General features: G+C 40.6%; 2 protein-coding genes across 2 annotated transcripts in view; one reads left to right on the forward strand and one right to left on the reverse strand.

The window, feature by feature from the left end:
• The window catches only part of tanc1 (tetratricopeptide repeat, ankyrin repeat and coiled-coil containing 1), an 85,107-nt gene extending 72,153 nt beyond the window's left edge, over positions 1-12,954 (forward strand). The window contains exons 16-25 of the mRNA XM_022741371.1: positions 30-215; positions 1,014-1,092; positions 6,107-6,240; positions 6,469-6,592; positions 6,693-6,868; positions 7,073-7,205; positions 7,954-8,045; positions 8,500-8,646; positions 10,124-10,224; positions 10,339-12,954. Of these exons, the coding sequence (XP_022597092.1) occupies positions 30-215; positions 1,014-1,092; positions 6,107-6,240; positions 6,469-6,592; positions 6,693-6,868; positions 7,073-7,205; positions 7,954-8,045; positions 8,500-8,646; positions 10,124-10,224; positions 10,339-11,935 (2,769 nt within the window). The 3' untranslated portion in view covers positions 11,936-12,954. The remainder of the gene's footprint in view (positions 1-29; positions 216-1,013; positions 1,093-6,106; positions 6,241-6,468; positions 6,593-6,692; positions 6,869-7,072; positions 7,206-7,953; positions 8,046-8,499; positions 8,647-10,123; positions 10,225-10,338) is intronic.
• Positions 12,955-13,040: 86 nt separating this feature from the next.
• LOC111218224 (WD repeat, SAM and U-box domain-containing protein 1-like) overlaps positions 13,041-16,271 on the reverse strand; it is a 24,084-nt gene continuing 20,853 nt past the window's right edge. Inside the window, exons 10-11 of the mRNA XM_022740415.1 lie at positions 14,066-14,200; positions 13,041-13,921 (exon numbers count right to left, since the gene is read on the reverse strand). Coding sequence (XP_022596136.1) covers positions 13,770-13,921; positions 14,066-14,200 — 287 coding nt within the window. The 3' untranslated portion in view covers positions 13,041-13,769. The remainder of the gene's footprint in view (positions 13,922-14,065; positions 14,201-16,271) is intronic.

The raw sequence follows: 16,271 nt of genomic DNA on the forward strand, positions 1-16,271 counted from the left end.
AAAACTCAAGAATCTTGTGTGTCTGCCAGGTTGATCATGTGGATAAGAGTGGCCAGTGTGCGCTGGTCCATGCTGCTCTTCGAGGACATCCAGAGATTATCCAGTACCTGCTGGAGCTGGAATGGAGTGCTGAGGGGCAGCAGCAGGACTGCGCTCTGAAGAACAAAGCTCTACAGCAGGCTTTGATAGCAGCCTCCAGCATGGGACACACACAGGTCTGAGCGACACACATGCACATATTTTACTTTATACACAGTTAACCCTCGCCAGTCCCTTCACACATAAAATGAACCCAAGGAATATGATGAAGAAACTCAGGTGAGGTTTTATTGTCGTCTTAATGAAACGGTAACTCACAACTAAAAGGGATGTATTTGAAAGAAAAAAATAACCTTGCTATTGAGTCAATCATTCAAAACACTGTATATTGCAAAAATGAAATACACATTGAATTTATGGCACAGTAGCATCAACCTTTGACAAATAATTTCAGATTTTTCAAAGAGCAGTGTGAAATCTTGATAAAAACCTGACCACATCTTAGTCTCAGTAATGATGAATTAAAGTTTGAAGTGTTTTTCGGCCTTGTATGTCTGAAAGCAGGATTCAAGGATCAATCACAGTGCATCCCTTCAGCTACCCAGGTGCGATGTAGGCTCAAGGTTTATTTTGGCTTCCTCGTTAGCTGGAATGGGATCTTGAGGCCCGACTTAGAATAACAGAACTGGGCCAAGCTAAGCTGTCAACCCACATGTAGAAGGAGACCCCATTAAAGTTCAAGTATTAATCAGATTGTACTCAACTCATGTAACCTCATACAGTGGTTCAGGGACCAGCAGTTCTCTAGTCTGCTGTGATTAATTAGTAATAATTTACTCAGGCAGCAGTATCCGATTTTTGTGTCTGATTTTTTTTTTTAGTTTTGTTTTAGCATGTTCCATAACCTTTTGAAGCCATATTTGATATCTTGTGCTGAAAAACTATGTCATTAATCTGAGTTTCTTTTTTGGCAGGTTGTGAGCAGCTTGCTGGCTTTGAATAATGAGCATGCTGTGCAAATTGATAGCCACGACACTCTGTGGGGAGAGACAGGTATGTTTTCATCCATCTTTTTGCATTACATGGCTCTCTCATATTATCGCCTGCTGTTTTAGCATTCTGGACCACACCGCTGTAATTGCATGCTGCAGTGGAAGGACTTGTATCTCTCTTCTCCACAGTAATGCTATCAGTAATGCTGGCTGTTCCAGGTTGTCCTGTGCTGTACTTTCTGTTAAAAGCATTACTTATTGTGGTCATCTGGGTTTCTACTTGGAGTTTGGTCAACATAGCATTTCCTCTGAACAATCATTTTCCAGTATGCTGCTGGATTTCAGCTACAGTATCCCCGCGGTGCTCTATGTTAAGATACTGCCAACAGTTTGGACATTTTGAAGTAACTCCACCATCTGTTGTCTGCATTGCAAGTCATATGTAGGTCTAGCAGGGGTATTGCTGTAGAATTACATATTTGTTATATGCCTGTAATCATTGACTCTCACTTTTAATGTATAGAAGTATCTGTTGATATTAGTTGAACCATTTTTATTCTGAAATGGTTTCTGAGGACTTTTGCTGAGAAGTTTTGCCTGATTAAATCAAAGTGATGACAGAAAGTGAGAGACAGTCTGACAGATGTTGTAGTCAGTGGCTCTTGTCAATGGCCAAAAGCCATTTGAGACTGATTGAGGTTATGGTGCAAAAACCCATCTGGAGCAGCAGGAAACTATATGAAGCCTAAAAGCAGGAAGTGACGGTCAGCAGAACAAAGTAGTAGAGAGCAATATTCTGTTTGACAGAAATTACACAGTAGACTGTAGTATCATCACACACCCTGGAAGGGTCCTGGTATCTAGATTTTTTTTCTTTTAGTCATTGCAGAGGTGATGTGCTGATAAATATACTGTACATTGTACATCATCATTTTAATTTACACCTAGAAAGTGTCAAAAACATTAATGCACACATGTGCTAAGCTTTCTGATTACCAGTTAAAGCACTAACAATATTTCTGATTCATAAGACACACATGCAGTGTTAGAGCGACAGTATTTTAACATGATTTTAGGGTAGAATGTTTTTTAAAATCATGGACACAATTAAAATGGTCTATCTCGTCCACAATATGAGCTTTTATTCTGAGAGTTTAGTGATTTGGAGCTATAAATGTTCAAATTGCACCCCTTCACATTTGACAACAACAGGGTTTGATGTTTTTTTTGTGCACAATAATACCAGAATAGACAAAAAGAAGAATTTTAATAATAGTCTGTTTGTGTCTGCCTCTGGTGTAAGCCAGCAGGATTTAGCAGTAAAAGATCGGTGCTACAGGAATGTAGGTCAGCCTATTAGTGGAGAGGCTGTCCACAGTGTGGTTCGCTGGTGCTTGTGCTCTGCTAAATGACTGCAGGACTTCAGACCTTATTACAGTCCAGAGACAAAGAGTCGTCCCTCTGAAATGTTTCACTATGGAACTGCTGCTCTGTTTCCACTGATACAATCTGTTCTGGTGCAATCAAAACACCTGCCTTCTCGGATTTGAAAACATAATGCATTTGTCTAAAGCTTTGGTTCGTATTACTGAACCTGATATGTAAGCCCAGCTTCAAGGCCAGGGCAATTTGGACATGACTATTGCTTTGAATAATAGTAATCATACTCTCACAAACATTGGAGCCACCTGTGGCTGCAGTCTAGTGTTTACCTCTCTGCTCTATTTACGCTGTGGATACTAAATCATGGCCAGCGTCACTTGACATGACTCTAAAGTAATGAAATGGCAATAGACAGGTTGGTATATACACTCAGGACCACAATGTAGATTTTGTCCCCTGGGTCATGCTTGAAAAAAGGGGCATTTTCTGCAGACAAAATAAATATGTAGTGTTGGATTGCAGGTAGATGTGCAGCATTGTTGTCATTTCTGCTACCTTGCATGAGTTCACTGCAAGGTAGCAGAAATGCCTCAGCTCATGTTGACTGGATGCAAACAACAGAAATGATTAGCACTGAGCGATATATTAAAACTCAGTTTCATCACAAATCCCTTTTCTGCCATTCAGCGTACAGATTTAATAATCCAACCTGGTGGTAGCTGGAGCTCTGCTGCAGAGAATACCAACACCCATAAAGTTCCTGAAATATCCCCTTAAAAACTGGCCATTCATCGTTGTCTCCAAAAAAAAAAAAAAAATTCTCAGATAAGAACCTGTCTCTGTGAGAATTTATTTCACATTTAAATTTCAATAGAATATTCCATCTTCATGTAAAATTATCTATGCAAATAGTCCCACTGTCTCCTGTGCTTAAATAGAGGCAGATTGGATTGTACATCTGTGTAAGCTTCATCTTTTAAAGTCCACTCTTAGAATACAAAGTGCTGCCCTGTTATGCAAAGAAAGGTTATTTAACTGCACAGAATCATTCTTATTGTTGTGAATACGCAGCAGCAGGATTGGCTCAAGGCAATTCTAACCAACAATTTCTTGTGCGGAGGTGTAGTCTTTCATAAATCATGTTCAATTATTTTGTTTCTACCTTATGGCATATAGAGATGAGTACTGACTATTCTGTTAGGCATCAGAAAAATAAAGAAATATCTTATGACAAATGTTGTAGCCAGTGTGTATATTACTGCTGGCACTTGTTGTCATGGCAATAATCAATTTAAATGATAGCACCTCTTTTATTTGAGTCAGGATTTATAATCACTTTGCAATTGAGTGTTTACCCATGATTTGCTCTTAATTGGTTATCAGGGCTTTTCTGTCTTGAGTTTGAATGTTTGTTTGTCGAGTTTGACTTCAGGCGCTGGGAGTGGTCTCCAGGTTCTGCAGAATGGCTGCCCACTGCTCTTATTGTTCTTTCTTAGTGTCTTTTTAAAATGTCTGAATTGCCCCTGTAAGAAACAAATAACTCACCTTGTCTAATAGTTAGCTTGACTTAAATGCAGTTGTACAGTATAATATGTGCAGGTAATGTACAAAATACTTTTTTTCCTCTCTGCTGTTATTTCCCTTAATATGTACTAAGAGTTTGAAGTGTTCATACTGTATAATAAGAGCACAGCATGAGCTAACCGAGGTGGCTATTTGGGGAAAAGATGCACTTTATCTCACATCAAGTGACAAACACCTGAATTTTTACTTTGCATGAATCCAACACTGTCATTTTTGGATGAAAAGCTACTTCACTTTGGGCTTTATTTATCAGCGTTTTGAAGAAAAGATTCTTCATCAAAACTACTATTATGCTTGTAAACTTTTAGTCACAGACTTTCCCCTTATGAGCTGCAAGAAATGTAAATAGATTTGTCTGAATTTAAATTTTGTTTAACAGACGTGAAGGCAAAGCAAATAGAAAATGCTTTTCTTATATAATTTAACATCTGCTACATCTCCAGACAAAGCAAGCTGGCCATTTTACAAATCACAATCTATGTCTGTGTGATGCCTTTTATAAACTGCCTGCAACCTTTTACAATGGACATTTAGTCAACTATTTAATAATACGCAATTGAGATGTTTAGGAATTTCACCCCGGAGATGAAAAATATTAGAAGCTTAAGCAACTCTAACATTAGTAAGGACAAATTGGAAAATCTGAAACTATGGTTAGACATGATTGTTGGCATGATTTGGCGATTGTTGGTAAAAAGGGTTCCAGGTTTTCTATCTGCAAAGCTTTGGTTAAAATGCCAGATCTCAACCTCTTTGTTGAAAGAGGTTGTAAATCAGTTTGTTTGAGGCTCCTCCTCAAGACACTGTCAAGGCAGCTTTGTAGGTGGGCTACAGGGACAGGCAGAGGACAGCTGAGACAAGACTGATGAATAGCTTACACAACATAAGATAAGATGAAATAAGACAAGACTTAATTGATAATACTGAAGCAGCAAGTCGTACTAGAAAAATAAATGACCAAAGTCAAAAAAGGAGCTCCTTCTCTTGAAATGTTGAGGTGCTCTGGTATAAAGAAACATGTTGGTGAGATATAAATACATGCTGTTGATTTGACATGAGGATGTGTGAATGGCTCTAAGCTCAGAGAACTCCTAAGAATAAAATGAGTCATGTAGAAACTTTCGAACATCAACAAACAGTACAGCTGTTGATAGTATGTGGATTGTAACCCAGGACCATCCCACAAAGAGAGCCTAAGTTTAGCTGCACACAGTCATTGTTCTCCACTGTGCTGTGTTTGAGGATATCCATATTTTGAGCAGATGGAGGGTGGGGTTCTTTGGCTCTGATGACTGTTCATCCAGATGGATGATGTCAGTCAGATATGGAGGCTCAGCGGCACCTTAAATCTCTCGGAGGTGAATGTGAGAGCATGTCTGTTCTGATTCTTATGGTGGAGCCCTCTCTGTTTGGACACCCAGCGCTCACTTAAGACCGACCCATCTGCTGCCGTACATCAGCAGCCGCTGATTAACTGTAAGCATCGAACATCTCGAGAATCTGTCTTTGTTTTCTTTACAGACCCAAATACAAGCACAAATTAGTTTTTTTTTTTTTTTCCTCTTTGAATTGGACACAGTTAATTCCATTTAATCTTGGTCTGAAAAAGATACAAAATATGAACAACAATGGGTTTTTAACAGAATTGTTTGACTTTATTGTCTAATGTTTGTCTGTCGATACATGTAATGACTGAAGTCTCATCTCTCTGTACAAGCAGCTCGAAGCAGGAATTTAATGACTTTAATGAGCATAACATAATTGTCTGTTTTTAAACTCAATTAGAACCAAACATTAATCTGTATTTCTCTGCTCATCCTCTCTGTGAAGACTGGGAGGGATTCTGGGACCACAAACTATTTTTATCTTAGCCTTTCCTTTTCCACATACTTATAGGTTACTAAATACTCCCTGACGAACAGCTCAAGTCTCTGGATTGTAAATGTTATCATGTTCAGTTATCTCCTTGCTCCCCAGTGTCCTCTCCAGCTGACTGATGATTTAAATTCCACTCTTATCTCACCACTATACTGCGATACTGTATCCTTACCTTAACTTGTTTGTGTCTCTCTCTCTCTCTCTCTCTCTCTCTCTCTCTCTCTCTCTCGCCTTGACAGCGGCAGCAGGACGGGGGAAGATGGAGGTATGCAGCTTCCTGTTGGAGCAGGGGGCAGTGGTGCAGCAGGTCAACCGGCGGGGGGTGTCTCCTCTATTCTGCGCCGTTAGACAGGGACACTGGCAGGTGAGAGACGCTGAGTGGCTCTTTTGTCCCAGTGAAACTATCCCTCAACATCCACAGCAGCATTCTTCTGCTTCCCCGTGGGGTATTTTATTGTACTTTATGTCCAGCCTTTAGAGATAACGCTGCTGCAGCTGTTTCTGCACACAGGGTTGTGGTCCCTGCTAAAACAACAAACTAAATCTCTGTGTGAGCTCTGTGCACTTCACATTGTATTTATCTGTCTGCTAGATCGCTGAGCTGCTGTTGCAGCGTGGTGCTGACATTAACATCAGTGACAAGCAAGGCAGGACCCTACTCATGGTGGCAGCCTGTGAGGGTCATCTGAGCACCGTGGAGTTTCTGCTTGCTAAAGGTGAGCTACAACAATATCACCATTAGTCTCATTTAGCAAAGTTTTAAATGAGTGTTTTGGTGTTTTTTATAGAAGTGTTTGACTGTTGTTTGCCTCGTAGGTGCCTCCTTAACTTCGATGGACAAGGAGGGACTCACACCCCTGAGCTGGGCATGTCTCAAAGGACAAAAGAATGTTGTGGAGTTTTTGGTTGAGAAAGGTGCGGTCATTGACCATACGGACAAAAATGGACGAACGCCGCTGGACCTCGCTGCCTTTTATGGAGATGCAGAGATTGTAAGTGAAATTAGTTTAGGTTTGTTGAAAACATGCCAACGACACACCACCGGAGCACGCACAGGCACACAACAACACACTTCTTTAAGCCTTAACTGCGAGCATACCGGTGCCATTATTGAACACATACTGTTCTGCGTTAGCCACGCTCTTGACAGTGGTCACAGTGTTTGAGTGTTTTTAACTCTGTGTGCTCTCGTGTAGGTCCAGTACTTGGTGGAAAGAGGAGCAGTGATAGAGCATGTGGACTACAGTGGGATGAGGCCTCTGGACCGGGCCATAGGCTGTCGGAACACGTCGGTGGTGGTGACTTTGTTGAAGAAAGGGGCCAAGCTGGGTAAGAATACAACTTGGTATACATTTATTACCAACTGTACTTTGTTCCCATCTCAGAAAGCACTGAGAGACTCTCAGTATTTTGTTCGCTCAATGTCTCATGGTGCCAAGAATAAGCTCAGGCTAATTTTGTGGAAAAACCTTCGTGCCATTCCTGCTTTTCACTTACCATTCAGCGAGAGTGTGTGTATGTTCACTCCTACTCAGCATGTCAGTGTATGTGTGTGTCCTTCCTCTTCTCCCTCATGGGCTGCTTGGCTAATTTAAGAATGTGACTTATCACCTAAATGACATTCATAGAGGTATCTGGGTCTGTGGCTTTTCTGCGGTGCACTCTGCTGTATCAGGAAAATAAAAAATTTGTAACACACAAGACCCTTAAATTTTCGTTCAGTACAGTTAACAGTCTGCATGCATGTACTGCTGAAAATATGAGGCCTTTTTAAGTTGAATGACACATAATTGTAGACTGTCACACTACACTTAATAACAAATTTTCCTTTCACTAGAAATTACTACTCTTGTTGCATGACCTATTTTCTCTCCACTCTCTTCCTCCTAACTCTTTTTTTTAACTGCTTTCAATAAACTAAGGCTACAGAACGTCACCTTACGATCGATCAGGTACAATCTTTAGGTAACTTTACCTTGTACCAATTTCCAGAGAATACAGTGACCATCTGTTGGCAACAATTACAACAATTTAACCTGTCTTTCTCGGCTTCTCTCCTTCTGCTCTACACCAACAGGGAATGCAGCTTGGGCCATGGCTACTTCCAAGCCTGATATCCTGATCATTCTTCTTCAGAAGCTGATGGAGGAGGGAAACCTGCTTTACAAGGTGATGTGCAGCTGGCATATTAACGAAATGTTTCATGTTCCTGAGCTGTTCTGCCATACTAAAAGACAAATTTAGGTATCAGATAATGTATTTTTTTTATATATGGTAGGGAAGTGAAAAAAGCTTTACAGAACAGTTTAGTTCACCATGACAACTGAAGCGATTACCAATTTTTCTAGCCTGGTTAAATGTAGAAAATTAATGGATGTGTACGTTCCGCACTGCTTAGCAAAGGAGCCATTATCGATGGCTGACGTTTAATAGATTGAGGTTTGTGGCAGAAAGGATAAACCAGTCATGTGTAACGTGTGTGCGTGTGATTGATGAGAGGGGAGGGCTCAGCTATTGTTGGGAGTATCTGGTGACTACCCTGCCCTGCTTCTCTCCCCCAATATTTTCCTCCTGGTTTCATCCTCTCACTCGCTGCATGCTTTGCCCTCCATGTGTCCTTCAGAAAGGGAAGATGAAAGAGGCAGCCCAGAGGTACCAGTACGCCCTGAGGAAGTTTCCTAGAGAAGGCTTTGGCGATGACCTGAAGGCATTTAAAGACCTGAGGGTCTCCCTGTACCTCAATCTCTCCCGCTGTCGCAGAAAAACCAACGTAAGCATCCCAGGAGACATTCACCTTTTTTCCCTCAACCAGCATTGTATTTTTAGATATTTGGTGAAGAACAAAGAAAAATCCCCAATTGTTATAGAGAAAATAAATCTGTGAACTCAAAAATGCAAGATGATTTGAGCATGTGTGGGCAAGGGAAGCTTGTTAGTGTTCAGATGGTAACAGGAAGGAAGTGGTCAGAAAACTGCAGATGTACTGGGCAGTGGACTCCTCAAATCTAATTGTGAAACAGTTCTGTATGTGCCAGCGTGCCTCCTCACTCCGACAGAGTTTGACTGACGGGGATGATGGTCATCTCAGGAGCTTAGAGCCGCTGAGATGACCATTTTAGAATTCAGTACAGTCAGGAAGAGTTCAGATCCCTTCAATTTTTTCACATTTTTTTTATACAAAAAAAAAAAAAATCTTCCCTCCTCAGTCTACATTCAATATCCAATAATGACGAAGTGAAAACAGAATTTTTTTTTTTTGCAAATGTATTCAAAAGTAGAAACTGAAGTGTAACATTGACATAAGTGTTCAGACCCTTTAAAGCGATTACAGCTTCAAGTCTTCTTGGGTATAACACAACAAGATTTGCACTTCTGGATTTGGGGAAGTTCTGCCATTATTCTCATCTCTTATCATCCTCTCAAGCTCTGTCAGGTTGGATGGGGACCATCAGTGGACAGCCACATTTACAGGTCTCTCCAGAGATTTTCGATTGGGTTCAAGTCAGGGCTCTGGCTGGGCCACGCCAGGACATTCACAGAGTTGTCTCTAAGCCACTCCTGCATTGTCTTGGCTGTGTGCTTAGAGTCACTCTACTGTTGGAAGGTGAACCTCCAGCCCAGTCTGAGGTACTGAGCGCTCTGGACCAGGTGTTCATTAAGGATATCTCTATACTTTGCTCCATTCAGCTTTCATTCAACCCTGACCAGTCTCCCTGTCCCTGCTGCTGAAAATCACCCCCACAGCATGAGACTGCCACCACTATGCTTCACCAGTGGGATGGTATTAGGCAGGTGATGAACAATGCCTGGTCCAGACATGATGCTTAGAATTGAGGTGGAACAGTTCAGTCTTGGTTTCATCAGACCAGAGAATCTTGTTTCTCATAGTCTGAGAGTCCTTTATCTGCTTTATTGTAAACTCCAAGCAGCGTTCATGTGTCATAGCAAAGGGTCTGAATACTTGATGTCAATGTGATATTTCAGTTTCTCCTTCTTGATTAATTAGCAGAAATTTCTAAAATTGTTTTCTCTTTGTCATTATTGGGTATAGTGTAAATTGATGAGGGAAGATTTTTTTTTAAATTATTTTAGCAAAAGGCTGCAACATAAAATGTGAAAAACTGAAGGGGTCTGAACAGTTTCACTATATATGTTTTAATGTATTATCTTTAAATCCTTCAGTTATAATAGAAATATCAAAATATCAACCGGTTAACTGTAATTTATTTATTCTCCTCATTTTGTAGGATTTTGGGATGGCTGAGGAGTTTGCAACAAAAGCACTGGAGCTGAAACCCAAATCCTATGAGGCCTACTACGCTCGTGCAAGAGCTAAAAGAAGCAGCAGGTAAACTATTCAGCACAGCTCCAGGCCAGCTCCTGTAGTTGTTATTGTTGATGGTGAAAAATGTGTTCTGGATCCGGTAACAATGTCTTTCTCCATTCTCTCTCCCATCCACAGGCAGTTTACAGCAGCACTGGCTGACCTGCACGAAGCAGCCAAGCTGTGCCCCAATAACCGAGAAATCCGTCGTCTGCTGGCTCGAGTGGAGGAGGAGTGTAAACAGATGCAGCGCACGCAGCCCAAAGGAGGCCTCGCTGGAGCTGCAGCTGCTTCCAGCCAGGCTTCAGGAGGCCATGAGTCTGACCAGGAGCAAGATGAAGGACAGGAGGAACCGTCAGAGCACAGCCTTGCCAGGAGCGTGGAAGGCCAAAGAGACATCCTGGAAGAGGAAGAGGAGGAAGAGGAGGCGGCGACGGCTTCGCAGTACGACTGGACAGCTGAAGCCTGCTGGTCACAAAACAGTTATCCCTACAACAGAGTTTTACCCTCTGAGCCTGCCAGCAACAGTATGGGACATCAGAATCAGAGTCTGACCCCCAGCTCACCCCCAGGCCCCAGCAGGCCCCCCCCTCACCGGTACCCTCGAGAGCACCGGGAGGCGCTGGCTCAGCAGGGCCTGGTTCTGCAGCCCACCAAGCAGGCCCAGATAGTCAAGACCAACCAGCATATGAGCTCCATGCAGGCTGGGGGAGGGGCTGTGGGGGGCCGCTCGGGAGGGCCCAAATCTCAGTATGGTCCTTCCAGTCCCTTACCGAGCCGACACATGTCTAGCATGCTGAAGCCAGGACCAGGCATCGACATCAGTCCTCTGCCTCCCCCGGCTGATGAGCCTGTGTACGGGAACCGCATGTCGCTGGCAGCTGCCTCCACCTCTATGGGTCACAGTTGTGAAAATGAGAGCCTTCATTCAGCCCAAGCCCCCTATACATCCTGCAGCAGCTCCAAGGGTGTGGGGCAAGACAGGCTGTCTGCTCACTCTGCATCTTCTCTGGATGGGCTGGCCTGCTCTGGTCCTGGACTCCAGGGGAACCACGCTGACACAGTAAAGGAAGGGATGTGTGGTGCAGTTGTCTCGCAGGGAGGGGGAAGCAGCAGCAGCATGCATGTGTCCAGCTCCACCAGCAGCCTTGCATCCAGCAGCAGTTTATCAGACAGCGGCAAGCTGGGACCTGATGTCCGCACCAAGACAAAGCACAGCCAACAGGCCCCCTCTGTTACAGAGTACAAACCCAGACCCTTCATGGGCATAACTGACAAGACGGCTCGCTTTCAGCAGCAGCTCCAACAACAGCAGCAGCAGCAGCACCACGGCTTGCAGAGTCACCAGAGCCTACAGTCCGCCAGCCGCAGCTGGCTGAACCACTCCTCTGACGGTCTGATGGTATGTCACAACATGTCAGCAATGGGCCTGCAGCCTGTCGACTGTGAGCTGCCTTACACCAAAACAGTGAGCACTTACCAGGAGCAGCACAAACCTCCAGCACCTCAGGGTGCTATGGCAATGAGTAGCTTACAAAATGGCATGCACGCCAAGGAATTCACAGAGAAATTCTGCCAAGCCGCCAACTGTTACAAAGAGTCCAAGCCAGCACTGGCTATGCCGCACACTTTCATCGACAGTAAGCCCAAGCAGCCTGGCTTAGCCCGAGATAATCCTGCCATTCACGTAGCTTCAATGAAACCAAAGCGATCATTTATAGAGTCGAATGTGTAGAGATGTATGCTTTAACTCATACAGTCCACAACGCACACACACTAGCAAAAATCTTAAGTGAGGAGGAGTTATTTTAATTTTTTTTTTTAACCGGCCCCAGACAGAATACAGTTTTAACTTTTAAACCTTGGAAGTAGTACAGTATGCAAGCTGTTTGTTTTCCTTTGTGAACACAGGCCGGGCAGTGTACTGAATGCTCCAGATTTCTCTCCTCTCAACCTGTCGCTTGTGGCTGTCAGCTTGTTACATGACAACATGTCCGCCGTCATTCAGCCAAGCTGGAGACATTGCACTGAAGGAAGTATTCGGACATGTACTGTAAGTCCTTATCAAAACGAAACAGTGACAGTGAGCACTTTATATACAGTTAGGCCGCTTAAAACAACATATTCAGTTACAGCTTAATGTTATTACAGAATGGAAATGAGGTTTGAACGGTGTTCAATACGTCCATGGTGCTGAGAGAGAAGTAAGGAAGAGAAAGTCCTCAGTGAAGGTTTAAGAAAGTCTGAAGGACGGGCATTCCTGTGTTTTAAGAAGGATGTTATAGATCCTTGTGTATATTATATAAATATGTACTTTTCCTTTTTTTTCCAGTGAAGGTCTATGTTAAGTGTATGGACAAGTTTAGACTTGTGTATTTTGAGTTTTATGCACAATGTTGTTCAAATGGTGTTAAAGGTTCTAAAAAAGCATTTGTTAAATATGTTTGTACATTATATAAATCACCATTAACATTGAGTTGAAATCCTTTCTGTATCTGCTTGTTGTTGCTGTCTAGTTTAATTTATTTACAGCGCCAATGGCTTGGTTAATTGTAAAAGCAATATATTTTATATAGTTATTTTTGCACAGCTACTAAGACATTTTATGATTCTCAATAATGTTGAGTTTAAGTGCATGCTACAATTGCAGTTTATATTACAGAGTTAAAAAAAAATCTATAAAAACAGAAATGGTTTTGGGGTACAGTGCCATCCCCTCTATTTTAATATGTACATTAAATGCAATTGTTGCCATGTTTTCAGTATTGTGAGCTTTATTAGCTGTGATCACATACTGTAATAGAACATTACTGCCATAGCCATCATGGGAGAGAGAAATAAAGACCCTCTGAGGAAAAAACAATCAAGTCTGCTGACTTATTCTAAAACATAAGACTGCTTAACTTAAGAGGACATTTAATTATTATGTAAACATTAAGCAGCTGTTTTGTCACTGCCAAAAAGCCTATAGACCATGCAGTGTTTCAGTATTTAAAGCAGGACTATAAAGGTTCTGCTGAAGAGAGACCACAGGTGGCAAACAGCATAATGTCACATTGAATTTCCATTCATTTCAGGCGAGGTACATGCAGTGTGTGATTTTCTTGTTTTACATTTGTGATAAAAACATTCAAATTATTGTCTGTGACATAATTAAATGTAGTGTAACTGGCAAGAGTCATATTGTCAGCGATCTATCTCAGTCATATCTAAATTTGGCTAAAATTAGCTAACATTAGCTACTGCAAGCTATTGGTCTTAGTGGATGAGGTAGGGTGTAGCAGTGAAACCTTGGTGTACCATTTAGAGCAAGACTGTTTCAGTAGTCATGAATTCAACTTTGCACTTTTAAGAAAGATATTAATGTTATTTCTTTTTTCAGATATCTTATGTGAAACATCGGATTCAGATTATTTTGTCAACTGTATTATAATAATTACTTACTTACTTACCATTTACTTTAAATGGTAATCAGAGGACTGGTTATCAGATGAGCCAGTACTGTTTAATGATAAAGTACCTGTTGGATTCTGGTGGATTCTGACAAACAAGCTAAAATGAGCTGCTGTCTACTGGCTCGTCTTCCATCGTGTTATTGCCATCTTCAGAGACCTGTTGGGGGTGAGGAGTGTGGTCTGTAGGGGCAGATTTGTCATGGGGCTGGTTTTGTTCTTGCCTCTGATCCAGCTCTCAATGGATTCTCGCTCATAGGAATATCCATCTGTGGGGTAGACAGATTTTGACATCTCAAATAGACTGAAACAATAATTTATGTAGAAAAAAAAGATCTCTGCAGAAAGAATCACAGGCACCAGCTCTGACTCAGTTTGAGACATTGGACATGTCATAATTTTTTTCGTCTGACCTGCAGCAATGACTGGATCCTTCATCAGCTCTCTGGTGATTGGACACAGAAACTCGTCGGGGGCCTCTGAGCCGCTCTGCTCTGCCTTCAAGGCCTCGATTTTCCTCAGGAGGCGACCACGGAGGCCCACAGACTCTGAGAAACCAACACAATGTTTAGTATTCTGCTCACCATGGTCGCTGAATTACATCACATACAGTACAATTCCTTCTGGCTTGTAGTTCAAAGTTAACACCTTTCACCATTCTAGTTGAGAATAAAACTCCAAAGAGACAAAATCACTGCACACAGCTGCACGTCTCCGCCCACTGACAGCCCCCTTTGAATTTGTCATCAGCTGCAAATTTCACCACCAGCTACAACTGGAAGGACGACCTTAACAGCCACACATGAGTAAGTGGTGCATCTGTGTGTAGTGGCAGTGCCATGGAGGTGCAGGTTTCACACAATGGTACAGTGACATTTTTCCTGCCTGCATCCTCAAGTCCTGAGGAGATTTCGTCTTATTTTTCATTAAATAGTGGGGCAGGTAGACAAAACAATTGTGCATTTTATGACTACAGCATTAAAGTCATAAAAACGTCATTGTATACTAAGGCATAAAACGTCATGAGGCATGAAATCTTCATAGTATAGTAAAGCATAAGAAGTCATGGTAAGTGAAAAACATCATAGTACAGTAAGACAGTAAGACATAAAAACATCAAATTATATTAAGGAATAAACACGTCATAGTATAGTAAGGAAGACTGCCCAGAGAGAACCCACGCAGGACCACGGAAATTATGCAAACTTCAGACATAAGGGCCCCATGCCTGGGATTCAAACCAAGAAACTTCTGACTGTGAGGCGACAGTTCTAACCACTGCACCACTCCATAAGTTAATTGTAGTATAATTAAGCATAAAAATATGATAGTATAGTAGGGAATAAAATGTCATAGTATAGTAAGAAATAAAAATGTCACATTATAGTGAGGCATAAAAAGATCAAATTATAGCAAAGCATAAAATGTCAGTATAGTAAGTCAAAAAAAATCAGTATAATGAGACATAAAAACGTCATAATGTTGCAAGGCATTAAACGTCATAGTATAGTAAGTCATAAGAACGTCATAGTATATTAAGGCATAAAACGTCATAGTATAGTAAGTCAAAAAAAATCATAGTATAATGAGACATAAAAACGTAATAATACAGTAAGGCATTAAACGTCATAGTATAATAAGGACATAAAAACGTCATAGTATAGTAAGGCATAAAAAGTCATAAAAATGTCATAGTATAGTAAGGCCAAAAAAATTATAGTATAATAAAACATAAAAATATCATAGTATATTAAGGCATTAAACGTTATAGTATAGAAAGTAAAAAAAAAATCATAGTATAGTAAGTCATAAAAAACGTCATAGTATAGTAAGGCATAAAATGTCATAGTATAGTAAGGCCAAAAAAATTATAGTATAATAAAACATAAAAATATCATAGTATATTAAGGCATTAAACGTTATAGTATAGAAAGTAAAAAAAAAATCATAGTATAGTAAGTCATAAAAAACGTCATAGTATAGTAAGGCATAAAATGTCATAGTATAGTAAGGCCAAAAAAATTATAGTATAATAAAACATAAAAATATCATAGTATATTAAGGCATTAAACGTTATAGTATAGAAAGTAAAAAAAAAATCATAGTATAGTAAGTCATAAAAAACGTCATAGTATAGTAAGGCATAAAATGTCATAGTATAGTAAGGCCAAAAAAATTATAGTATAATAAAACATAAAAATATCATAGTATATTAAGGCATTAAACGTTATAGTATAGAAAGTAAAAAAAAAATCATAGTATAGTAAGTCATAAAAAACGTCATAGTATAGTAAGGCATAAAATGTCATAGTATAGTAAGGCCAAAAAAATTATAGTATAATAAAACATAAAAACATCATAGTATATTAAGGCATAAAACGTCATAGTATAGTAAGGCATAAAAACATCAAATTATAGCAAGGCATAAAACGTCATAGTATAGTAAGTCCAAAAAAAATTATAGTATAATAAAACATAAAAACATCATAGTATATTAAGGCATTAAACGTTATAGTATAGTAAGTAAAAAAAAAATCATAGTATAGTAAGTCATAAAAAACGTCATAGTATAGTAAGGCATAAAAACTCCAATTATAAAAAGAACGTAAAACGTCATAG

This window comes from Seriola dumerili, unplaced genomic scaffold (assembly GCF_002260705.1).
Source record: "Seriola dumerili isolate Sdu_G_001 unplaced genomic scaffold, Sdu_1.0 BDQW01000052.1, whole genome shotgun sequence".
NCBI lineage: Eukaryota > Metazoa > Chordata > Actinopteri > Carangiformes > Carangidae > Seriola > Seriola dumerili.